Source organism: Mustela nivalis, assembly GCF_964662115.1.
Source record: "Mustela nivalis genome assembly, chromosome: 10".
Taxonomy (NCBI): Eukaryota; Metazoa; Chordata; class Mammalia; order Carnivora; family Mustelidae; genus Mustela; species Mustela nivalis.
Genome location: NC_139029.1, coordinates 104334478 through 104360820, shown reverse-complemented (window position 1 = coordinate 104360820; position 26343 = coordinate 104334478). Strand labels below are relative to the sequence as shown.

General features: G+C 36.1%; 1 protein-coding gene across 2 annotated transcripts; it reads right to left on the bottom strand.

The window, feature by feature from the left end:
- Window positions 1–4218: 4218 nt before the first annotated feature.
- LRIF1 (ligand dependent nuclear receptor interacting factor 1) lies at window positions 4219–20896 on the bottom strand. 2 transcript variants are annotated; one of them, XM_082687465.1, is made up of 4 exons: window positions 19743–20896; window positions 7116–8625; window positions 5672–5944; window positions 4219–4677 (listed from the first exon to the last, which is right to left on the bottom strand). In XM_082687465.1, exons 1-4 carry the CDS (start codon window positions 19808–19810, stop codon window positions 4240–4242), a joined length of 2289 nt encoding a protein of 762 aa, XP_082543591.1. In that variant the 5' UTR covers window positions 19811–20896; the 3' UTR covers window positions 4219–4239. The 2 variants fall into 2 exon arrangements, with proteins under 2 accessions (XP_082543591.1, XP_082543592.1); XM_082687466.1 differs by lacking the exon at window positions 7116–8625 and having other exon boundaries at window positions 19743–20421.
- Between the last annotated feature and the right edge of the window lie 5447 nt (window positions 20897–26343).

Sequence of the window (26343 nt, the reverse complement as noted above, 5' to 3'; positions counted from 1 at the left end):
TATGGTGCTTTGGATGCTGAGTGAAAAACACATTTCACTGACAGACTGATAAAAATTGTCAAACACTACCAACAGGTCAAGTAAGATAAAGCCTAAGAATTGACATTAGATACAGCAAATTTTTAACGTTGTTGGAGACCTTAAGTTTTAGTGGTATGGTACAGTAAAGGATTCAAGCATTTCATTTCAGCATAATGGAATATGATATCAGAAGAAATGTAGGTGCTTGTTGATTTCATGATCAACAAAACCTTAATATAAAGAAGCAGAAAAATCAAAGGAGAAAGTAGGCTAAAACAGGTAAGAAAATGAAATGGAAGATGAATGCAATATATCAGGGTGATTTTAGAATTTATTTTATTTAACAAACACTGATATATTGTTTACTATGTGTCAGACACTATTCAAGGATTTGTAAATACAATTCATTTAACATTCACTTCTTCCAATCTTCAAAATTCACGATTGTCCTTTTCCCAACCTTTAAATTTTATCCTCTGTTTATACAATCTCCTTAAGTGATGTTATTCAGACCTATGACTTCAAATATCTATTTACTAAAAGCCTTTAATTATATATCTCCAACCTACAGAAGCTGGAAAAAGAACAACAAATGAAGTCTAAAGCCAGAAGAAATATAGAGCAGAAATAAATGATATAGAAAAACAAACAAAATACCACAAAAACAAAAACAACAGAACACATTGGTGAAAACCAGGAGATGGTTCTTTAAAAAAAAAAAAATAAGTGAAATTGATAAGCCTCTAGCCAGATTTATCAAAAAGAAAAGAGAAAGGACCCAAATAAAAATCACAAGTGATGAAGAGAAATAACTAACATGACAGAAATAAACAAGAAATTATGAGAATATTATGAAAAACTGTATGTCAATAAATTGGACAACCTGGAAGAAATGGACAAATTCCAATAAACATATAAACTATGAAAACTGAAATGGGAATAGAAAACATCAACAGACCTATAACCAGCAAAGAAACTGAATCAGTAATCAAAAATCTCCCAAAACGCTCAAGTCCAGGGCCAGATGGCTTGTTTCAAAGGAGATCTCTATCAAACATTTAGGGAAGAGTTACTACCTATTCTTCTCAAACTATTTCAAAAAATAAGAAAGGAAAAATTCCAAATTTATTCTATGAGACCAACATCACCCTGAAACCAAAACCCGATAAATACACAACAACAATGACAGAGTATGCGACAATATCCTTGATGAACATGGATGTAAAAATTCTCTATAAAAATACTAGCTAACAGAATCCAACAGTACATTAAAAAAATCATTCTCTGTAATAAAGTGGGATTTGTTCCTGGTTTGCAAGGATGGTTCAATATTCACAAATCAATCAATGTGATACACCACATTAATTAAAAAAGGATACAAATGTATGATCATTTCAGTAGATGTAGAAAAGCATTTCATAAAGTACAACATTCACACATAATAAAAGCCATCAATAAAGCAGGTTTAGAGAGAACATACCTCAACATAATAAAGGCCATATACAAAAAACCCACAGCTAATACCATCCTCAATGGGGAAAAACTGAGCTTTTCCTCTATGCTCAGGAACAAGACAGAGATGTCCACTCTAACCACCGTTATTTAATGCAGTACTGGAAGTCCTAGCCACAGCAATCAGACAAGAAGAAATAAAAGGCCTCCAAATTGTCAAGAAGTCAAACTTTCGCTATTTGCAAATAACATGATACCTTATATATAAAACCCTAAAGACTTCACCAGAAAATTACTAGAACTGATATACAAATTCAGTGAAGTCACAGGATATGATTAACATACAGAAATGTGCTACAATTCTATACACCAATAATTAAGCAAAAGAAAGAGAAATTAAGGAATCAACCCCATTTACAGCTACACCAAAAACCGTAAAATATCTGTGAATAAACCTAATAAAAGAGGTAATTACGTGTCTCCATGTCCCAACATTAATATTTCAAAGTGTGATGATGAAGATTCAATTTTTAATACTTCAGTTTGCTGTATTTTTAAGTTTTTTACAATGCACATGTACTGCTTGTTTAATAAAACACTTTAAAATTCTTGGGGTGCCTGGGTGGCTCAGTGGGTTAAAGCCTCTGGCTTTAGCTCAGGTCATGATTCCAGGGTCCTAGGATCGAGCCCCACATCAGGCTCTCTGCTCAGCAGGGAGCCTGCTTCCCTTCCTCTCTCCCTGCCTGCCTCTCTGCCTACTTGCGATCTCTGTCTGTCAAATAAATAAATAAAATCTTTTTTTTTTTTTAAAGATGTTATTTATTTATTTGACTGACAGAGGTCACAGGTAGGCAGAGAGAGAGGAAGGGAAGCAGGCTCCCTGCTGAGCAGAAAGCCCAATGCGGGGCTCGATCCCAGGACCCTGGGATCACGACCTGAGCCAAAGGCAGAGGCTTTAACCCACTGAGCCACCCAGGCACCCCAAATAAAATCTTTAAAAACAAAACATTTAAAAATTCTTCAAAGGAGGCACTGATTCGTGAAATTGTATTTCCCCAGATAGATAAATTAAGATAACTACTATATCTAGCAACTCAGAAGTCACTGGTATCCTTGACAAGATCCATTTTGGTGGAGGAGGGTAAGAAATACCCATGTATAGTTTGGCAGTTCTGCAAAACGTTAAACAGAGTTAGGGTATGACCCAGTAATTATAGTCTTAGGTATATACTCCTTTGTCCACATAAAAACTTATACAAAAATATTCACAGCAACATAAGAGCCTAGAAGCCAAAACTGTAAACAACCCAAATGTCCATAAACCAATGAATGGAAAACAAAGTGTGATATATTCATATAATGGAATATTGTTCAGCAAATTTTAAAAGAATTAAGTATCAATACATGCCACAGCACTGATGAGCCTTGAAAACATTAAGCCAAGTGAAAGAAGCCAATCACATAAGAAAACATCCTGAATAATTCCTACCATGCTTAAAAATTTCCTCAAGTCCCTAGAGACATAAACTATATTAGTGGTTGCCTACAATTGAGGGGGTGGAGGATCTGGGGAGTGAATGCTAATGGGTATGAGGTTCTTTGAGGAATGATGAGAATGTCCTAAAATTAGGTCATGTTAATGGTTGCACAATTTTGTGACTATAATAAAAACCACTGAATTGTACACTTTTAAGAGGTGAATTTATGGTAAATGAATTATCTCAATAAAACTGGTATAAGAAAAAAAGGCAGAAGAATTTAGTCAATCAGTTTGCATTTTTCTCAGTATGTATAACTTTTATGTGACCTTACTTCTGGAGATCTTTTTTTTGGGCGGGGGGTAAACTTTTCTTTCTTCCCATTAATCCCTATCCCCATACAACTACTGAACTCTCCAAATCAAACATAATCAGACAGAAAAATGTTTGCCTCCATTAAGAAAAAGTATACTTTACACTTTTTAAAAAGTATTAAGTGAGGCCATTGTTCAGATTTACTTTTCACATAGTTACATATGTACATAATCCAAAAAAAAAAAAAGAGGAGAAGAGGAAGAAGAGGATGGAGAAGAAGAAAAAGCATTTACCTAGGAATAATAACTTATTACTTTAAGCAAACATTACACTATATAGCCTGGATTCTAAATCCCATTTTGAATTATATAAAACTACTTTGTAAAAGCCACAAAACAAGTGTCCCTCACTCTAAGAAATGTTTGAATTTTTAAATAATATTGTTATAATACATTTTTTTTCATGAAATAAAATAGATTTACAACAATGGTATCATTTTATGGATACAGTCTGAGTACATATATAAGCCCATTGGCAAGGCTAAGTTAGTACTGGTATCCTCCCTTGGACTGTGTAATTTCAGTAGTATACAATAAATTCTCTACTGTTGGAATAACACCTGTACAGTTCAGCTAAAGATGTAGACAATTAAAAACAAAAACAAAAACAAAAAACCTTGCACAAATATTCAAACTTTGGGAATTCTAATTAATAGAAAAATAGAAAAATTTTCCTTCCCCCCAAAAAAGTATCTAGGCAAAGATTCAGATACCGCATGTAGATTATTCACAAGAGGCATGTGTGAATCAACCTTTTTTGTAGTCTTTAAATAAAATTTAATCATTAACTGATGAAAAAACAAGTTTCATATTTAAAGACACTTTCAGAATGCATCTATAATTAACTTAATGCAAAAGTATATGAAAAAAATCACAGCTACTTCACTGCAGTCTTTAAGTATAGCAATATTTTATTATTTTTGTTGCATCTTCTTACGCATTTCTTCAAGAGCTGCTTCTTTCTCTCTCAGAACCTGTTTAAGTCTTCTTATTTTTTCATCTCGAATGGTTTCTTCTAACTCTGGTGGTGTCATGGGGAAAATATCTTCAGTGTAATTTTTATTAAAGGAATGACTCTGTTCAAAAGCTGCATTTGAACTCAATGTGCCTTTTTCCTGGTTCTCAGGGGTATAATGTTCAACCTCAGTTCTCTTTTCTTCTCTGGTTTTGTTGCGGCTTGTGAGAATGTTATGGCATGATACATCTGAAGTTGGTAAAATACTGCTAATGAGTTGGGAATTGGTGACGTTAGTTCCTCCATTTGCAGCTGTGTTATACACGCTCTCAGTTTTTCTCTTCTTTGTATGATCCATCTTCTTAACGGTTTTTGCTTTTCTTTTCTTATCAAAACCCTGTTGTTATGTTGAGTAAGATTCCAAAAGAAAAACAAATTATTGCCATATAGACAGTGTGCTCTCAAATTTAACAGGATCTGCAGGTAACAGATACTAAAACTAAACTCAACAAAATATACTGACAACTACAGCAAAAAATTGTTGACCACTGTACAGTACTAAAATGAACAGCAGTGTCCTACTGATATTCACAGAGAAGAAATTGCTTAATTCACATTTTCCTACTTAAGTATTAGATGTATCAATTTATCACCAAACTATAACAGCCATTTGTAAAGTACTTGAGAAAAAGAATTGAATTAATTTTTTGTTTCCTTTTCCACAGTAAACACATATTGAAGATGTTCATTGGCAAAGGTTCACTGGTCTCTGATCTAAAGTTGAGGTATTAAACAGTATAATGATATACTTCTAAGAGTAATAGGCAAAGTAGAGTAGAGTAATAGGCCAAATTATACAGATGTTTCTTTTCACCATTATTGACCAAGTAGAGTTCTTAAAATGTTTGTATTAAGGGTAATACTGCAATGAACTGCTACATGCTTATATTTTCCCTACATTTGGATTACTTATAAATTTTTTTTATTAAGTTCTATTAGCCAACATATAGTACAGCATTAATTTTTGATGTAGTGTTCAATTATCCATTAGTTGTGTTTAATATCCAGTGCTTACTGGATCATGTTGGATTATTTATTTTACATTGGGTCTTCAAAGTAAGATAACTAGATTAAAAAGTTATGGGAATTTTCTTATAATTTTTTGATGAAAAAATAAATAGGTGAATAGAAACAATACAACATCTTTAACTGGAGATGTATTTTTACCTTTGTATATATGGTTCTCTTTAACACTGACTTCATATAATATATACACATATGCAAATTTGGTAACTATCATGTATATCAATGTACAGACTAAAAAAACAAATTAAGAAAATACATTCATGAACCTATGGAGTAACTACAAAGGACATCAAAAAATCTATTACCTGTTTTTTCTTTTCTTCCTTCACTATCAATTCAGTCTCTTTGTAAGTATCACTCTTCACCAAACTGCTAAAGGAATCAAAACTTTCTCCAGAGGCCAAATGATCAGGAATACGAGTAAGGCATACTCTCAAATCTTTAGTGAGACCAAATATCTTTTTAAATTCTGCATCACTCTTCAGATATGATGCCTTACTGCTTCCTCCTTGGGAATGGTTCTTGTCATTTCTTTCTTGAGTAACTTTTTTGAATGTTGATGCCATCTCATTCTGAATCTGGAATCAGGAAAACAAAACACACAAACAATACTGCTAATTACTTAAGCTATTTTATCAGACTAGCAGCTAAGTATTCATCTCATCTTACTTAAAACATCATGCTCTAAAGTCCTAAATGGGGTTTACATTACCCTTATCTTACCACCCTCACTTGAAAAAATGAATTTAACTGAGTACAAACTTAAACTGTCCCTTTAAAATTTCTCATTTATATTGCTTTCTTGTACTAGAAAGGTTAACAGACAGTTGATTCTCAAACTGAAATAAGAATACAAACTAATGACAAGTTAAAAATAATCTATAAAACAGTTGGAAATTATAGTCTTCTGGAAAAGTCTTATGCCTTTAATCAATCTTATACTTCAGAATTTACCTCCTTACATATCTAGAATTCAATGAATTCTATACTGAAGGGGAGAAACACTGGCATTATTAAGTAGATCACTCCATAAGGAAAGAGTGAGCACAAATACTTAGCACAGACACATACCTTAAGTACAACAGAAAGGTAACTATGTGGATATGTTGAATAATTGAAGAGTCAGAGAGGGCTTTAAAAAAAAAAAAAAAAAAGGGAAACTTGTCTACTAACAACAACAACAACAAAAAGATGTTGATAAATCCTATTTCCACAAATGACCAAACAGTACTGATCAGCCCCATTCTGCTCCTTCTACCATCTACCTAAAAAAACTGCCAGACATCTACCCACCATCACAGACAAAAAACCCAGCTCTCCTAGATGCATAGTATTGATCTTTTCATACACTAACATTAATCTAGTAGATATATGTACATATATGTATATATATATGTGTACAAATGTATATATATACACACACAGAATTTTACCAAGCTTTGATATCACATTATCTCTTCTAAACTTTGTTGCTGAGTTTTTTGTTTGTTTTTGTCTTAAAGATTTGGCATGCCAAATGATTTAAGAGAAAGGTACTGCTTGTACTCTATTATGCTCCTCAAACATTTCTTTCAGATGAAAGCTTTGACTTAATTAAGCATTCATGTGTGTATGGTATTTGTGTGTGATGGGAGTGGAGGATGGGAAAGGAGGAGGGAAGAGGTATCACAGGTAACTTACTTGAGAATTAAGAAAGAAAAATTTTCTATATAGATAGAAAAAAAGAACACCCTGACATGGGAAAATTACCTTTGGTTCTTGGTCTCTGAAAACACACTGTTGTGAAGTAAGAGTTGTTGCATCAACAGAGGAACTTATTTTCTCTATGCTTTGGATGATATTTCCTTTTCTGGGGGCATTTTGTACTGGACTAAATCCATCTGGAAAGTGTGGCTTTGTGAATAAAGTCTTACTCTGTTTTAAGTAGTTAATGGATTGATTCATATTATGTGGGTTTGGGGAAGAAAGAGATGGTTTCTCCACTTTTTTATTCTTCTCTGCCCTTAGATTGATCATGGAAGCAGGCTGAGTATTTGAAAGTGATTTTGTCTCCATCTGGCAAGATTTACTTTTAGCCAAAACAATATTTACAACCTCTCTGGATATTTCTGTGATTGGACTTGAACTCACTATTTGTGATGTATCTTTTCTTGGTGGAATATCAGGAGAAATAGAATTCTGTTGGTCAATTTGTGATGGCAAAACATCTGTCCCCTTTTTAGCCAATAGATAGACTTTCCCATTAAACATAACCAAGGCATTATCTTTAATAGGCATACTTTTGGATTGTGTCCCACTAGGACTGAGAGTACTTAGTGATGGCATATTTATAGTATTATCTCCCAAATTTTTCCTATCTACAAAAGTTTTTAAAATCTTTGAAGCCACATTATTTGAAGACTTAACAGGAACAAGAGATGGACTGCAAGGCTGTAGATTTTCTTGAAAAATCCATTTCACAGGAGCAGCTTGAGAATGCTGACCACCTTTTAACTGTGTCTCTTTAGCAACATTCATTGGAATTTGTGTAGTATTTAGTATCACTGGCTTTGCTATTTCTGTAACAGGTTTTGGGTAAATGTTTTGAAAGTTCTTGGTAACTACATTTTTCACTGTATTTACAGGAGATACGTAAATAACAGTTGGTATTTGGGAGGCCTCAACTGTTCCTGAGGTACTTGTGGTTGCAGTTGCAAGTATCTTTTGCTGAACTGAAGGAGGCAATGAAGACGCTGGTACAGATTTCACTTCAGCATGGGCAGGAATCTGTAAATGATGCCCAGAAGGCAAAACTGGAGACTTCACAGTCATTGGAAGACTCTGAGTATTTACTAAAATATAAGGTGAATCATTTTGTGTTGAGGAAGGAGAAACAGCAAATGTTTGCATGGTGAGTCCATCAATTTTCACACCATGACTCTGAACTTTAGAAACTGATGAGGTAAAATTTTCAGTTCCCACAGAAGTAACTCTAACTTTTTCTGCTGTATCTACTGTTCTTGTAAGAAAATAGTTTGAAGAACTGGCTGGCTGAAAAATGGGCAATTGAACTGATGCACTTGTGGAAGAGCTGGAAATCTGAGTCTGAAAAGTAACTTGAACTGGGCTTCCTGTATTCCCTTTCAAAGCATCAGACATGACTGAAGATTGAACTAGCGGTATAAGATTTCCAGAAGAATTAGGAATTGGAAGTAATTGCAGAAGATTTTTTCCATCGGAGCCAATCGTCTGAACTACTTGGTACATGCAGCCTGAAACACTTAAAAGAACATTGAGTAAATCAATACAACATACTAGACGGTATATACATTTTATTTAAAAACAGATATTTGCAAATATTGTTTTAAAAAGATAAAAATTTATAAAATATGGTAAAAGTATATAATTTGTCACTTTGAGTTTTCAAAGTGAAATACTGCAAAACAAAGATTTTGAAGCAGGAGAGATAAAGGTATGATCAGCTTTGATTTAGAATTGCTCATATGGTTAGGTAATGGGGAAATTAGACTTTTCTAAGGTTTTACCCTGTATAAAATTATGTCTATTACAATATTTTCCTCTTAAACTAGTAGTATTCTCCCTTCTTTTTTTAAACTTGTATTATTTCCTTCTGTCCTCCTTTCCAATCTGTTGTGCTCTTCCCATTGACAATGACTCACAAGTCCTGTCAGCCATCCTTCTTTTGCTTAAGGAATCTCTTACGGTATGATACCTTAGTGTACCACATTTTCGGAGACTAAATGGAGTAACTCATGTAGGAATCATTTTCTTCCTTGACTTATTGTTTTAGCACATTTGAAGTTTGGTGCTAAATAGCCCTTGGTATGGAAATTATTCATATTGGTTCCCACTGCCTGTCAATCCATATAAATAACAGCAATGCCATTTCAGTTAAGTGGTTTTCAATGAACGTGGAACACAGTGGATATTTTTTTTTAACTAGCCTATTTTGATTCTGATACTTATGTATCTTAGTACAGACTCTCTGACTTTTAAAAATCCAAAATATACCAATCTCTATTTTATAAGCAATTATTTGCAGATTTCTTCAATACAGATACCTCAAGTTATTTATGCTTAAAACCACTTCAGTTCCTGGAAAATACTCAGTTCTCATGGGACTCAGAGTAATCACATGTGCTCTCTACCTAGCTACTCCTCTCCTCTCCCACCCATATAACTCAAGTGTCAGCATTAGTAATACTTCCCAAGAGATGCATTCTCTAACCACTTTAACTATCTTTGCCCATCTTTCATAATTAGTGTATAATACTACACCTGTTAGTTTCATGGTACACATCACAAGTTGTCAATATATACTAATCTATTTGTTCACCTGCATATAGACTGTCTCTCATGCTAAATCCTAGCAACAGAAATGCCGAGTTCATGTCCTACCAACAGGATGACCTTATATGACTAAGACCAAATGAAAACAAGTAATAATTAGAATTCTCAATGATGTAAAGGTGTGTTTTACTGCCCATAAGTGTTTTTAAAACCTACATATTAGAAAAATCAAAGCCAAAAACTCTATGCATTCTAGGAAGCCCTGGAACTCAGTTTTACTTTTCTGTAACCCAAAATAATACAATTAAACCTACTTTCGTTACCTCCCCACTCCCCAAAAAACAGAGAAAAGGCCTGAACTTATTCAACTTTAATTTATTACACAAAAATTTACTTGAGTGTCTGTTACGGGTCAGGCACCTGGCTCAATTATGGGAAAAGGGTTAGTAACCTACAGCCTTCAGCCAAATTTTGCCCCCTACCTGTTTTTGTGCAGCCCATAAGCTAAGAATGGTTTATCTATTAGAAATGGTTTTTAAGGACGCCTAGGTGGCTCAGTTGGTTGGATGACTGCCTTTGGCTCAGGTCATGATCCCAGAATTCCGGGATCGAGTCCCGCATTGGGCTCCCAGCTCCATGGGGTGTCTACTTCTCCCTCTGACCTTCTCCTTGCTCATGCTCTCTCTCACTGTCTCTCTCTCAATAAATAAATAAAATCTTTAAAAAAAAGAAAAAGAAAAAAAGAAAAAAAAAGAAATGGTTTTTAAAAGTGACAAGAGCAGTATTTTGTTATCTGTCAAATTATGGGATTCAAATATCAGCATCCATAAGTAAAGTTTTATTAGTACACAGTCACACTCATCTTTAATGTACTATATATGGTTGCTCTCATGCTACAATAACACAGTTGAGTAGTTACACCAGAATTGATCATATGGCCCACAAAGCCTGAAATATTTACTATCTGGCTCTTTACAGAAAATATTTGCTTGTCTCCAAGCTAGTTCGACCCACAATCCCCAAAAGAACTTAAACTGTTGGCTATATGGACAGGTAAACAGGCAATTATCATTAGGTGAGATAAATGATACACTATATTTGGATGAGAACAAAAATGCTTGCCCCCCCCCTTTTTTTTTAAGATTTTATTTACCTATTTGACAGAGAGAGACACAATGAGAGAGGGAACATAAACAGGGGGAGTGGGAGAGGGAGAAGCAGGCTTCCTGCTGAGAAGGGAGCCTGATGCGGGCTCAATCCTGGGACTCAAGGATCATGACCCAAGTGGAAGGCAGATGCTTAATGACTCAGCCACCTAGGCGCCCCTGCTTGCTCCTTTTCTTAAAAGCTTCCTAGACAGGACATTCTCCTACTTCCATAATAGTTCCTTGGTCTTCCTTGTCAACTCAACTCATCCTACCTCAATCAACCTTCAAATGCTGAAATTCACCAAAGCTGAGACTGAATTCTCTTCCTACTCTTAAACTTTTCTCAATTATTTCTTTAATGTGCATGACTTCAATAAATCTCCATTTGTACAGCAACAATTAAAGGATTTGCATCTTAGCTCTTTGGAGATTCAGACTTACACATCCAACTACCCTAATGACATTTTCATTCAGAATTTCAAATGCACCTAAAACTCAACATGGACTTTAACAGTGTTGTTTTTTTTTTTCCTTCCCCTATGATAATTGGCATATCATAAATCAGAACAAGGAATTTCCTGCTTTCTAATCATCTACATTTAGTCTATCACAAAATCCTGTTGGTATTATCTCCTAAATTTCCCTTAATCTTTTCAATTCTTTCCAAACTATCTTTCTCCATTCTATTCAAGCAAACATCACTGCTGGCTTGCACTACTGTAGTAGCTTCATAACTGGACTCTTCTTCAGCCACAGATCCTTCCCTGCTTAAAACAGTTCAGCAGGTTCCCATTTTCTTTGAGCAGGAGAACAAAAACCAAGAGATTTTGATGCAATGGAAGCCAAAGGAAGAGAGTTTTGAGAAAATGGGCAAGTCTATTTAAAAGTTCTAACAAGCCAAGTAGGATGCAGATTAAAATGTAAACTTGCATGGAAAAAAAAGTTTGGGGGCACCTGAGTGGCTTAGTCGTTAGGCATCTGCCTTCGGCTCAGGTCATGATCCTGGGGTCTTACAATCTAGTCCTGAGTCTGGCTCCCTGCTTGGAGGAAAGCCTGCTTCTCTCCCACCTGCTCCCCCTGCTTGTGTTCCTTCTCTCACTGTCTCCCTCTTTCTTTGTCAAATAAATAAATAAAATCTTAAAAAAAAAAAACAGTTTGGTGGAAGACAAAAGTTGCACAGGAATTAACATGAAAAACGGATATTAAGATAGAAGGTACAGACAACTTTTATGAACTTTGACTGTCAAAGGGAAGATAAAGACTGGCAAGTAGATGGAGGCTAAATGGGGTCAAGAAGGGATCTGTTTTCTCTTTTTAAGGTTAAATGAATCAGAGCATAAATTAATGCTCTTCTGAGTTATCAAGATTTAGAGGATAAAGAGGGCTAATTAAGTGTAAGGTGTGATAAGGAGAGCAAAAACAGAAATTTGAGGAGAATCAAAAAGATCTGAAACAGTCTAAGATAGCTAAGGATATAGGCAGATTATGAATTTATAGTGAGACCAGTCTGTGCTTTTGCGAGATCTTCCTTGTCTCATTGGGTTTAAGCAAAGTATAAGCAAATCCCTGAGTTCATCCAGGGTTGGAGCGGCTTCAGAAGAATGGGGCAAAAAAGTCAAAGAGGAACAAAATAATTTAGGATATTGGTAAAAATTATTAAAATGAGGACATATAGAATCTAAACAGAAGGAGAAGAAAATGAGAACACAAAAGGAAAAAGTAGAAGGCAAAAGTAGAGAATGAAGGGATTACTGGACTGGAGGCCAGATAAAGTTAAGGAAAAAAAAAAAAACAGAGTGTGGTACTTTAAAAAGTAAGCTAGAAATAAAGCAACTGGTGTTGAGAAAAAGAGAATGCCTAAATCAAGAATTTCATAGATGCAGCAATTGAATCTTACAACAAGAACTACAGAAGTGGATGGATGGCGACAGAATGGAGAATAAGATCACCAAAGAAAAAGAACTTTATACTGAAAGACTAGATGACTAACAGATTATCCATATAATTGCTAAAGTCACACAGGATTAGAGAGATGATTGTGACCTGTGTTCCAAATTCAGTGACAGGAAGTTGGTAGATGATGTTCATGAACCACAATTAAGACCATCTACCAACTTCTGGTTACTGATATGCCAAAAAGTTCACTAGAAATTCATTCTCTTTTGCAGTCTATTTTCTTTCCCATTATTCTACTACATCTCATTCTCAAAGATTATCAATTTATGTTCTCACAGTTAAATCTGTCTTTATCCTCACTGTCTAGGTGCCCCCTACTGAAACTGACATTTCTAGCTAATTACACACTGTGGACCTCTACCTAACATGAATTCCACTGTGCACAATTTGCTTGTTTTTCTTAATGTTTCCTTTCTTAATCACTTTTTGCATTTTAAGTATCCAACTATGACTATTCCCCAAAGCACAACTCTTGACCCGTTTCTCCTCAAGACATTCTTCCTTACATAAAACCAAATGCTTCAACTATTGCATCAACTGCTTCAACTATTGCCTTTGCAATAGTGACTCCCATAGTTATATCCTTTATTCCTATTCCCTAATATTGACCTCAGTTCCTTATCTGTGTTGTCTTACCAAACATTTTCACTTTTAATACTATGACTTTTTTTAAAACCAAATTACTCTCTACTGTTAACTCGTACTCCAATCCTACCACCCAGTTATCCAGTCATAGGTTAGCACTACTATTTCCCAAGTCACTTAGGTTTTAAATCACCTAGTCGTCTCTGACTTACCTTTATCACCCTTTTGACCTTTGATTCACCCTAAACATCTTGTATAGATGCTTACAAAGTGTAAACATTCAATAAATGCATAGTGAATGAATCACTGAGTCTGTAAAGTTTTTTTTTTTTTTTATAGCTTTTACTCATTCTTCTCTTTCACCACTGCCACTCCTACTAACTAGATCAGACCTGCATTACCTTGTGTCCAGTCCTCATTATCTCACCCCTGTATTTTGCTTCACTTTTAAACTAGTTTTAAGTTTTTAATCTCTGGAAGATTAAAGCATTATTTTCATCCTGCTACCTCCTTTCTCAACGTTCCAATGATTCATCACTGCCAATTCAGCTTGACTTGAAAAATTGTCTAAAATCTAGATCCAACCAATCTCTACAACAGTACCATCTATAACTTCTCAACTTAAAAATCTCTGATCCTCCCAGGAAGGGAGGATGATTATCCTAAGTATATTATTTACTCCAAGTATTCTTCAGGTTATTTTCTTTCTTTCTTCAACAATCTAAAACACAGCTATAAACTGAGGACCAACTCCATCTTCTCCACGAATATTTCCAAGTCTGTCAAACTCACATTGATTTCTTCCAACTTAAAATGCCTAAAGTAGGGCGCCTGGGTGGCTCAGTGGGTTAAGCCGCTGCCTTCAGCTCAGGTCATGATCTCAGGGTCCTGGATCAAGGCCCGCGTCGGGCTCTCTGCTCAGCAGGGAGCCTGCTTCCTCCTCTCTCTCTGCCTGCCTCTCTGCCTGCTTGTGATTCCTCTCTGTCAAATAAATAAATAAAATCTTTAAAAAAAAAATGCCTAAAGTACTCCCACTGATGCCACTAATGCTAGGAGTTATATAATGCCTTCTATATAGTGTCTTCTAAAAAGTAAGTAAAATTTTGTTTTTCTTACAGAGACTATATCATTTACTTTGTAATGATTCCCCCAATACCAAGTATAGTAGGCCCTCAAAAAACTTATATAAAAAATGGAGCTCTTTCAAATTTCTACTTTAACTGAACTATCTCAATACCTTTTCTTTAGTCTCCTTTTGTTTATTTACACACTTTTGTCAATGAATCTGTCAATAATATCTGGCTCACAGACTAGAAGCTTCAACACAGCAGAACTTTTATAATGTTTTTATAATTATTTGCATATGGGAATGTACATTTTTAATTGGTATGGTTTTTAAACAAAGGACACAGGCTTCTGATACCTTACTCACATACTTCATTATATGGCCTATATGTTTCTGCTTTACAGAAAACATTTATATTGCACAAACTATTTTCAAGTCTCATCATTCATTTTTCCTCTCTCTTCCCTTTCCCCTCCCCCCCCCAAAAAACGAAGGAAAATACAACTTCTATGTCAGTGTATCAATACAGATTCACATAATCTACAAGAGACCATAAATTCCTTAAAGGTAAATTATCCAATTCATTATCCAATTCACATCCTCTCCACCTAAAAGAGCAACTGGTACATTGTAAAAATGTTAGCTGAATTATCTCCTGCTACAAGTCATCATTAAAAACAAAACAAAACAAAACAAAACCAAACCACAGCACCATGATTTCCTAGCAGAAAATGGAATAAATTCTAAAAATTCAACTGGAGTGTAGAATGCTAAGCAAAAAATAATAAATCAGGGTGAAATTCATACTTCTTCAATTAGTATACTTTTTTTTTCAGATCCAGAAAAGACATTCCATTTAAACTATAACTAATTCAAAAAGAGAAAAAAAAAACACCTATAACTAAAACCTCATAAAGATTCTCCTTCTTAATAATCATATTCTGCTAGCCAATGTTAGAACTAAAATTAGAATCAGATTCTGCACCCCATGTTCTGGTGTGCTTATTTAAAAATTTAGAAAAATCATCAATGTGCTAGTTACTTTAGATCAGTTGGTGTCTGAACTGAGAACTATACTGCAAACACAGTCAAGTTTAAGACTTTAAAAAAACTGAAAAGAATACATTAGAAAGTTCACAGGATTCTAATCTTGGCTCTTCCTGATTGTTAATTAATTGGAGTAAATTTGCTTAACTTCTTTGAATCTGTTTCTTCATTTGCAAAATGGGGACAGTAAGGCTTGCAATGAGAAGTAAATGAAATAACTGGATGGAATTATGATAAATGTCCAATATATGCTAGTTATCATATTCCATTAAAATATGTAATTGGTGTCCAAAAATAAGTAAATGAATCAGGTAGTTTTTTGACAATGTAAGAACTTGAATAAAAAGGTATGAGAACTCTTAATAAAAAGTATATTAAACATACTTACATAACTTGACATTTTAAATTATTCTAATATTGACATAAAACATTCACATATAAGAAATGGAATGATAAAAATTTTGCAGGCTTATGAACATTTTGCAGATATTTTTGCGAAATATATTTTTTCAACTGCTAGCAGACATTTTTTTCCATCTATGATTTAACATTATGTACATACACAATATACATAATGTAATAACATACAACAATATATACTACATAATATTATATACATAACAGATCCATTATTGTAAATAGTTGTCATTAACTCTAATTCTGATAAACGTATCAGCAATGTGGATATTGCCATTATGATTTTTATAGCTGGAGATTCAGTAATATTAAATAAGTTATTCAAAATTACATGCTTTCTTTGACAATCCCATCTACTTTTTTGAATACGCTTTAGTATAAACCAAACATAACAGGATCCAAAATATTCGACTGATTAAAGTGAGAGATTAATGAGAAACAGATTTCAGTTAGCCCATCAGGTATATGTATCAATGTCTCTTTCTTACACACCAAAACAGTAAAGATAATATAACACACTTTACAAAGGAAATGCACAATAAACTGATAATGAAACATCATGTTTCTGACCAAACCAAGCCCACTGCTGAGGACACTAACTTTAGCTCCCCATCTAACAACAAAGGATTAAATGCAGATAGAAGCCAGTTGCCAGTCACTTCCTGATTCTCATTATTCTGACATGTATCATCACAGGCTTTTATTATAATACCTCTGAGCTGATGACTTACATCTCTGTTTTCAGCTCTGACCCTGCCTGAGTTTCAAATTCAAATACCTCTTCGATTATTTTTTTGGGGTGTGTTCACCTCATCTCAATTAATTTACCAATACTTATCCAGATAATTGGCATTATAATCGATCCCCTTTTCCTCATGCCAATTCACTGACAAAATCTGCCCATTTTCCCTTCTGTATTTCTTTGAATCCAACCTTACTCTACATCAGCTAGTTCAGGCCCTCAAAATCTCTGAAATCTGAAAGGACAACTTAAATAGAATCTTTATATGCCTGATCCATCACTCCCAAATCCACACTACCATCAGTTATCTATAATGCACACAGGAACATGACCACCTTTTCTTAAAATCCTCTGAATGACCTCAAGTAGATTTAAGTCTAATCTTCCCAGCAGAGCAAAGCAAACGAAGAGCTATCTATTTATCCTGCTTGTAGTACAGAATCAAACAAAAATACTGATTCCTGGTAATAAGTCATACTGGTGCTTTATTTACCAGTTCCCTCCATTTGGATGCAGCCTGAATTCATCTTTAATTGGATAGCTGACACTTACATTCCCAAACTCAGGTGCTCCATAAACCTTTCCTACAATTTCCTTTCTCTATGCTCTCACAGCATCCTATGCACAACACTATTTTAAAAGTGTATTACATCACCTCTCCCTAGACTGTAAGGTTTTTCGTGCATGGTTCATATTCTCTTCTTTAGTCAGTCTCTCCACTTAGCAAAGTCTATCATGTAGGCACTCAGTGAATGTTTTTCAACCAAATGTTTGAACTATACTATAATGGTAAACTAGGACATAAACCTCGATTGCTAGAATTCCAAAGCTTACCTTCTTTCCACTAAACCATTCTAACTCCTGCTTTGCTCTTTGCAGATAAAGCATCAATCTAGATAAACTGAATGCCTTCTATCACAAATATCTTACAGATTTTTCCTTTGTACTCTATAGACTTTTATACTTTATGCCCTGATGAATTAGATATACATTAAATAAACATTCTGAAAACCAATAATGAAAAACTTATAAAGCAAGCAGCAGTAACTCAAGAAAAATCCAAGCATCTATAGAAAATAAATCATACTCATTTTAAGTTTATGAAGATGATTTAGTACCTTTAAAATTATCAGAAAAATAAGGAAACCAAGCTTCCAACAGCTAATATTAATCAAATGATTTTTAAGTTATAGTTGTACATCATGCCAATTGTTACTTACAAAACAGAATAGAATCAAATATGCAAGCAATAACGAAAATAAGAGTCAAATAATTTCAGAAAAGCATCTGGTAATGTTCCAAAAATGTGATGTCAAACCTTAGTGGTCTGAAGAAATAAATGCATTTGAAGATGATGAAAACAGTGCATAAACCAATAAGTTAATGAACTTCCAATGACTTATGAATGTAATAAAATACAACTGTTTGTAATTAAAAAAAAAGTCAAATACAGATAGCCAAAGGCTTAGAAACTAAATAAAAGAGTTAAAATACACAATAAACAAAAACGTTAAATTCTTATCCTTATTTCTAATACTGAAAAACAATGCAATCCTAAGACAAATTGTGTTAAGTTACGGCAAGTCAAATGTCATCAAATATCCAGATACCAAAACAAATGAGAAGAAATGAACAGTTATTAGGAAGTAATTGTACTTTTTTGTCATCCATACAGAGTACTATCTCTGCCTCTTCCCCCAGCTTCCAGCAAAAGGAAACCAACAAACGTTATCCGTATACACAAGCTGGCTCTTTTTACAACATGTAATGCAATGGTTCTTTCTTGGCAGTTCTTCATATTGTTTTGGCTCATCGCATTTAGTGAGTTCTTCTTAAAATATTGTGCGTGCTTTTTCAGTCGTTATTACAATTCCGTTTTGCCTCTACTTGTAATTAAAAGAAACCTATTTCCTGGGCTAAAATTTGTACAGAAATAAAGTTGTATTCTCCTAATAATAATACATAACATATAAGTATTGCTTTTCTTTTTTCCTACACTATTTCACATATACTCATTCTTTTGATCCTTAAAATATCTCTAGGCACTCTTATTTACTGGAAAGGAGACTGGAGAGAACGCACTTCGCCTCAGGAACAGTAAATGTCAAAGCTAGGGTTAAATTTAGGTAGACTGATGTTCTTCAAACATAAATCCTCTTCCATGAATTTTACATTCCAATTTCCATGTTTTCTTCACATTTTCCTTCTGCAGAGACTCATTAAGTTTTTTCTCACCAATTACACATCCACTGACCATGGAGTCTACAACTTAAAATACTTGATCTTCTCTAACAGTTTTGTTCCCGTTTAATTTCATCTTGACTAACATAACCTTAAAAAAAAGAAAGAAAGAAAGAAAGAAACTACTGAGTGATTTAAAAAAAAAAAAAACAAAAAAAAACACCTTGTAAATGTGCAACTAAGTCTTTTTAAGAAATACCGATCTCCCTATGTCAGAGTTCCTGTATAGAGAGATCCAATTAGAGACGGCATTCTCATTACACCTGCTTCAAACACGCTGTTCCAAAGGATGGATTTCACATGAGAATTACTCTACTTTTCTTCCTTTGCATATAAAAACTATTTGAAATTTTTAAAAAATCCATTCCAGCTCTGTATCAATTTTTCAGTTTCTGAATTCATGTACTTATCATCTGCACAAATTTTTCCTTCCCTGTTCACTAACTCTTAAATAATAGCTATTTCCACGGAAGGTCCAGCGCCACCTGGGCTGCACTTGCTATTATTCCGTGCTGGGCGCGGCGTGTTTTTCTGCGAGTGCACGAGAATCTTCCAGAAAGTTTTAGTCACACAGGAGCGTCGGCCATGTTGGTCTTCCTCTCCCGTGGAGATCTACTCCTTCGCCTATGAAACTTGAGACGCTGGAATCCTGCGGAACCGCGGCCGAGGCTGCCCGCGTCAGGGTCTGAAGAGGCTTTACGCTTCAAAGCGAGGCGCGCTCTGAGGGCTCTGAGTAGCCCAAGGGACGAGCCCGGCAGTCGCCCCCACTGCGGGGTCACGCTCCTCTGACTCTCAGGGCGTCCGGAAACGACGGCCGACTCGGCACCCTGCTAAGAGGCGGGCGAGGGGCAGTGTGTCGAGGGAGATTCGAAACCGGTACTTACCACTGCGAGGCGTTGCCTGACTTTTCCTCTGCGGGTTTCAGGAAGACCCTCTGTAGGTTATTGGACATTTTAGAGGGGTGGGAGGGGCCCGCACATCCAGGAAAGTGGGCAGTGGGGGGCCGAGGTCCTCCAAAGGGAGAGAACCTGAGCGAGATTAGGTTGGGCTGGAGGTGTCCCGGAGCAACTCAGGTTCGATGCTGAAAGGAGGGCGACGGCAGGGTCTAGGGAGGGCGTATCCCTAGCCTTCGGAAAGACGCGACGCAGCCACCACAAACCGGAAGAATCCAAGCGGGTGACGACGCCGCTCGGGCCCTAGCCTCTGAGAGGAGCGGCCCGAGTCTCCGCCCCGGCGAGCCTACGACATCGCTTCACAGCCATCCGGAGACAACACGGAAGGCGTGGCTTTAATGGCGCCGCCCCTAGGGGTGCCGGGTCAGTGGAGAAGACCGTGCGGGACAGGCCCGGCCAACCCCGCCCACCGCAGTAGCCAGCCGGGCAAAGCTCAGACTGGCTTCCGGGTTCGTCACGTCCGGTTGCCAAGGTGACTGGCTCGCTGAAACACCGCCCTTATGATGGGATCCAATCGCAAGTGGCGTTTGCCCTCTCTTCTTCCGGATCAAATAACGAATCACAAAAGAATATTCTCAAGATTTCTACGCAAAATAAAATGTTTCCGGGGTCATTCGTAAATTTTCAGCCTTCTGTGTTAGCCGGTAGTGTAAGTTTTCCTTTCCCGCCAGTGCTTTAAAAGGGGTCGGAAGGCTCTTTTGGACTCTGTGCACTGGTGATGTGTGAACCTTTTAGACGCCTGCGTGTAGCCAGCGCTGTATTTCTTGCTGCTTTATAGGGTTTCTCGTTTAGTTTAGTTTAGTTTTGTTTGTTTGTTTGTTTGTTTGTTTTTTAACTTTTTCTTGAAGCTTTGGCTCTAGTTTTAACCTTTCCTCCACCCCACGCTTATCTCATTCCTCGGTCAAAATTACTACTCATGGCCATATAGTTAATTCGTTAATTCTTCAAAAGTTTATTCTCCACATAGTTGTTGTTGTTGTTTGGGTTTTTTGTTTGTTTGTTTGTTTTTGTTTTTGTTATCCACCTTCATTTGGATTTCCAGAGAAATCCTTTCCGGAAATCTCTTGATTCCTGTTGTTGAATCACTTAGCTGAGAAACGTTTAGGTCTCTGGGTTAAAGGGTGGACATTCTAGTTCAGCTGGGACTAGAAGGAAGTTGTGGGAGAAGTAGTTTAGAAGATGGTTTTATCAGGTATAGAAAATAAAAATGTAAACTGGCTCAAACGGACTGTTCAAATTTAGAAGGCTGGCATAAGGTGGCCGAATCAAAGCTTTACGTTTATCTTTCTAAAATGCTGTTTACTCATTCACCTAACTTCTTAATGAGTTAATAGTTATTAAAGTTAATAGTTATTAATGTCCTGGTACCTTAACAGAAAGCAATACTTTTTAATTGTTAATCTTTGTTGAAGGTTAGTTTCAGCGATACACAATCCTGTATGTGAAACTGGCATTTATCTTTCAGTCGAATATTGCCCATACTAAAGAAGGAGCAGGGTGGTGACCCTTTTATACTGTCTTCATTTTGGTCATTCTCTGATCTGTGAAAGCAAATTACTTGAATAATTTGCCCATTCATAGCTTCTTCCATGTTTTTATTATTTATTTCTTACCTTTCGCATTCTCAGTTTTCCTGTCCATCACCTCTTCCTATAAATGAAACTCATTGTCACAGATTGATTTCCTTGGGAAGCAGACTTTTTCAATGCCTTTTTGCTGTGAAGGGAATTTATTAGGTATCAATATTTGGGGAAGGGAGTGAGGGGAAGTGAAATCGGGAAGAGGGAGAAGCTAAGTTGTGATGCCCAGTTTCAACAAAGTATCCCACATAGACCTCTAACGTGATGTACTTTCAAAGTTTTCCCAGTAGGAATGCAGGCTTTGCAAGGTGTATGACCTTAGGCAAGGAGGATCTCTTTAGCCAAAGCAATTACTCAAGGAGGTTGACAGCTGAGACATGTCTGCTGGCAGCACTCCCAGCAACTGGTGGAATAAAACTTTATTCCTCAAGGGAGGTCCTAGAGCTACATCACGGCATCCACAGTACTCATTAAATCTCTCATTCAACTGTTCAAATTAATGCTGTTTGTCTCACATTTATTCAGATCTGTATTCAGCAGCACTTAATTATTCCTTCACTCTTTATCCATTTGGGAATGTACTTTCTCGGTTTTCATCCTACTTTTTTGTCTTCTCCTCGGTCTTTTTTGGAGGTTTATCCCTCCCTTCTCAGCCATTAAATGAGTTTCTTAAATATTGATCATTGATCCTTTTATGTTTTTTGAACTGTCATGTCTCCTCAGATGTTTTCAGGCATGCCCATCGCTTTAATTACCACGTCTACTCATTGCAATACTAACTAAATACTTATGTAATTCTATGCCAAATGCTATTCAAGTATTTTACGAATATTAACTCTTACTCAACAACTAGTAAAAATTACTACAGTTAAAGAAACTGATGCACAGAGAATAACATAACAGAATAAAGGGATGAGAGTAAGAACAAAAAGAAATTAGAGCATCCTGAAATATATATTTTGATAATAACAGATAGTGACAAATTTAAAGAACAACTGACAAATGAGTAGATTCATAAGTCAATACATGTAGAGGATGATTTTACACACACATCTCTGAGAAATTAATAGTTGAAGCAGACAAAGAACTGGCATAGATAACAAATTCTAAACAATAAACCCAGTCAATCCAGTAGATACATAAATAACTCAATTCATTAGATAGTTTACCATTTTCTTAATTAATTTGTTACTTAAGTAACCCATAACCCCAAGATCAAGATTCATATGTTCTTCTGATTGAGCCAGTAAGACACCTAGTTTACCATTATTTTTAAGCATATGTAGAATATGTATGAAAATAAGCTATAGAATGGTAATGGTAATAAAGGAAACCCTGATAGTTTCAAAGAACCAATACTATACAGACTATGTTTTCTGGCTGCAAATTGATTAAATTAGAAGTTCAGATAATAAAGAATATCTTTGAGACATTTAGGAACTAAATAAGCTATTGCTAAATTACCTTTGAATTAAAGAAGAAATAATGGAAATTAAGTGACTTAAATACATTTGTCATAAAATAAGATTAAAGCAAATGAATTAAGCATTCAATTTAAAACATATTATAAAATATGGAGGACCTTAGGAGAAGGAAAGGGAAAGTAAATTGGGAGACATTGGAGGGGGAGATGAAGCATGAGAGACTGTGGACTCCGAGAAACAAACTGAGGGTTTTGGAGGGAAGGAGGGTGGAAGAATAGGTGAACTTGTTGGTGGGTATTAATGAGGGCAGGGATTGCATAGAGCACTGGGTGTGGTGCACAAACAATGAATCTTGGAATGCAGAAAAAACAGTCAAAGAAAAGTATTAGAAAAACAAAACCAAAAGACACAAGAATAAGTGGAGTATAGAAGAAAAATTTTTCATTAAACTCTCAAGACCAGAGCTTGTTCTTTGATAAGACCAATGAAAGAGATAAACTGTTGTGGGGCACCTGGGAGGCTCAGTCAGTTGAGAATCTGACTTAGTTTCAGCTCAGTTCGGAACCTCTGGGTCTCAAAACCAAGCCCCACATCATGCTCTTCACTCAGTGCAGAATCCGCTTGGGATTTTTTTTTTCTCCCTTTCCCTGTATCCCTCCCCCCTGAAGTAAATAAATAAAATCTCTAAAAAGAAAAGATAAACTTAGCAAGATTGGTCAAGCTCCCTCCCCCAAAAAGATACAAGTAAGCAAAAGACAGAATAAAAAGGGAAAATAACTAAATACAAGACAGATTTTTCTTTGAAATATTATGAACAGCAGTTATAATACAACACTTGCTGAATCCTGCTACAATGATGAGCTACCATTTGATGCTGGTTCCTTTATCTAAATTATAAAAGGGAAACATTTTAAGAAATGTTTCTGAGGGAGCTGAAGGCTGTTTTAAAGCAATGTTTTAAAGAAGTTAGCTGCAGTTGGGTGGAGAACACTTAGAGAACATAGTGAAAGATCAGGTTGGAGAAAGGAAGTTTTTTTTTTGTTGTTTTATTTTTTGTTTTTTAATTTTTTATTTTTTATAAACATATATTTTTATCCCCAGGGGTACAGGTCTGTGAATCACCAGGTTTACACACTTCACAGCACTCACCAAAGCACATACCCTCCCCAATGTCCATAATCCCACCCCCTTCTCCCAAACCCCCTCCCCCCAGCAGCCCTCAGTTTGTTTTGTGATATTGAGTCACTTATGGTTTGTCTCCCTCCCAATCCCATCTTGTTTCATTAATTCTTCTCCTACCCACTTAAGCCCCCATGTCGCATCACCACTTCCTCATATCAGGGAGATGATATGATAGTTGTCTTTCTCTGCTTATTTCGCTAAGCATGATACGCTCTAGTTCCATCCATGTTGTCGCAAATGGCAAGATTTCATTTCTTTTGATGGCTGCATAGAATTCCATTGTGTATATATACCACATCTTCTTGATCCATTCATCTGTTGATGGACATCTAGGTTCTTTCCATAGTTTGGCTATTGTGGACATTGCTGCTATAAACATTCGGGTGCACGTGCCCCTTTGGATCACTACGTTTGTATCTTTAGGGTAAATACCCAGTAGTGCAATTGCTGGGTCATAGGGCAGTTCTATTTTCAACATTTTGAGGAACCTCCATGCTGTTTTCCAGAGTGGCTGCACCAGCTTGCATTCCCACCAACAGTGTAGGAGGGTTCCCCTTTGGAGAAAGGAAGTTTTAAATTATTAAAATTATTTCTGTTGCCTCCCACGTTGCTCCAGGGACAAAGAAACTGGCCCCATTTTCCTACCCCTCAGCATAAGAGCAAAGCAACCTGCAGTAAGCAGCACAGTAACAAAAGTGGCTACCTAGCCTGCTTACACCAAATTCCACACCCCTGCACTCTCATAGTACTGTCCTTCTTCATCAAATTTGTCTAAGTCCTAGTGTGGCAAATCTCTTCCCCAGAAGACCAGCAGAAACTCCTGCCCACATCACTTCTCCCATCCAAACATTTCTGCAGGGCTTCAGTTCTAGTGGAAGTAATATCAGGTCTTGTTTAACAAGCAGACCAGAGCACACTAGGACAAAAGTTACCACATTTTGGCAAAGGTCCAGACACTGCCCACTACAGACAAGGAGAACCTCTGCAGACTTGCCTGAAGGATAGTGCAGTCAAAAACACAACAGCAGAGCACACACAGCACAAAGAGACACCCCCTGAAGCAACAGATCCTAGACTATATGACCTCTTCTTCATAAAGCTATTACTCTCTGGAGCAGGAAACCTAATGGCAATTTCTAATAAACAGAAGAAGACATATTATTATGTAAGAAGACTTACATAAAGTGCCAGGGTGGAGGAATTCATGCCAAATGAAAGAATAAGATAGGCCAGAGACCTAAGTAAAACAGATATAAGTAACATGCTTGATCATGATTTTAAAGCAATAAGCATAAAGTTACTTACTGGGCTTGAGAAAAGAATGGAAGACTTCAGGAAGTCATCTACCAAAGAGATAAAAGAGTTAAAAAACAAAACTAAGTTAGTCATTCATCTGTTGAAGGGCATCTTGGCTCTCTCCACATTTTGGCTATTGTGGACTTTGCTGCTATGAACATTGGGTTGCATAAGGCCCTTCTTTTCACTACATCTGTATCTTTGGGGTAAATAACCATTAGTGCATTGGCTGGGCCATAGGGTAGTTTTATTTTTAATTTTTTAAAAGATTTTATTTATTTATTTGACAGAGAGAGCACAAGTAGGCAGTGGCAGGGAAAGGGAGAAGCATGCCCTACACTGAGCAGGGAACCCAATGCATGGCTCGATCCCAGGGCCCTGGGATCATGACCTGAGCAGAAGGCAGAGGCTTAACCAACTGAGCCACCCAGGTGCCCCCTATTTTTAATTTTTTGAGGAACTTCCACACTCTTTTGCAAAGTGGCTGCACCAATTTGCATTATCACCAACAAGGTAAGAGTGTTCGCCTTTCTCCACATCCTCTCTGACATTTATTGCTTCCTGCCTTGCTAATTTTTTTTTTGAATGAAACTTTTATTTTATTAAATTATTTGACAAAAAAATCTATTATTTTTAAAAATGTATTTCCTTTGAAGGGTTATTTTAGAGCATTCAGAGAGGATCTAGGAGTGTGGTATTATGCAATTTTTTTTTAACTTTTTATTTTTTATAAACATATATTTTTATCCCCAGGGGTACAGGTCTGTGAATCACCAGGTTTACACACTTCACAGCACTCACCAAAGCACATACCCTCCCCAATGTCCATAATCCCACCCCCTTCTCCCAAACCCCCTCCCCCCAGCAACCCTCAGTTTGTTTTGTGAGATTAAGAGTCACTTATGGTTTGTCTCCCTCCCAATCCCATCTTGTTTCATTTATTCTTCTCCTACCCACTTAAGCCTCCATGTTGCATCACCACTTCCTCATATCAGGAAGATAATATGATAGTTGTCTTTCTCTGCTTGACTTATTTCGCTAAGCATGATA

Excerpts from the sequence above, each read along its gene's own strand:
- LRIF1 (XM_082687465.1), bottom strand. The coding sequence starts at position 19,810 with ATGTCCAATAACCTACAGAGGGTCTTCCTGAAACCCGCAGAGGAAAAG. Across the intron at positions 8,626-19,742 it reads TCAGGCAACGCCTCGCAGTG|TGTTTCAGGCTGCATGTACC; the intron begins GTAAGTACCGGT and ends TGTTCTTTTAAG. Across the intron at positions 4,678-5,671 it reads AGGAAGAAAAGAAAAAACAG|GGTTTTGATAAGAAAAGAAA; the intron begins GTAATAGATTTT and ends ACATAACAACAG.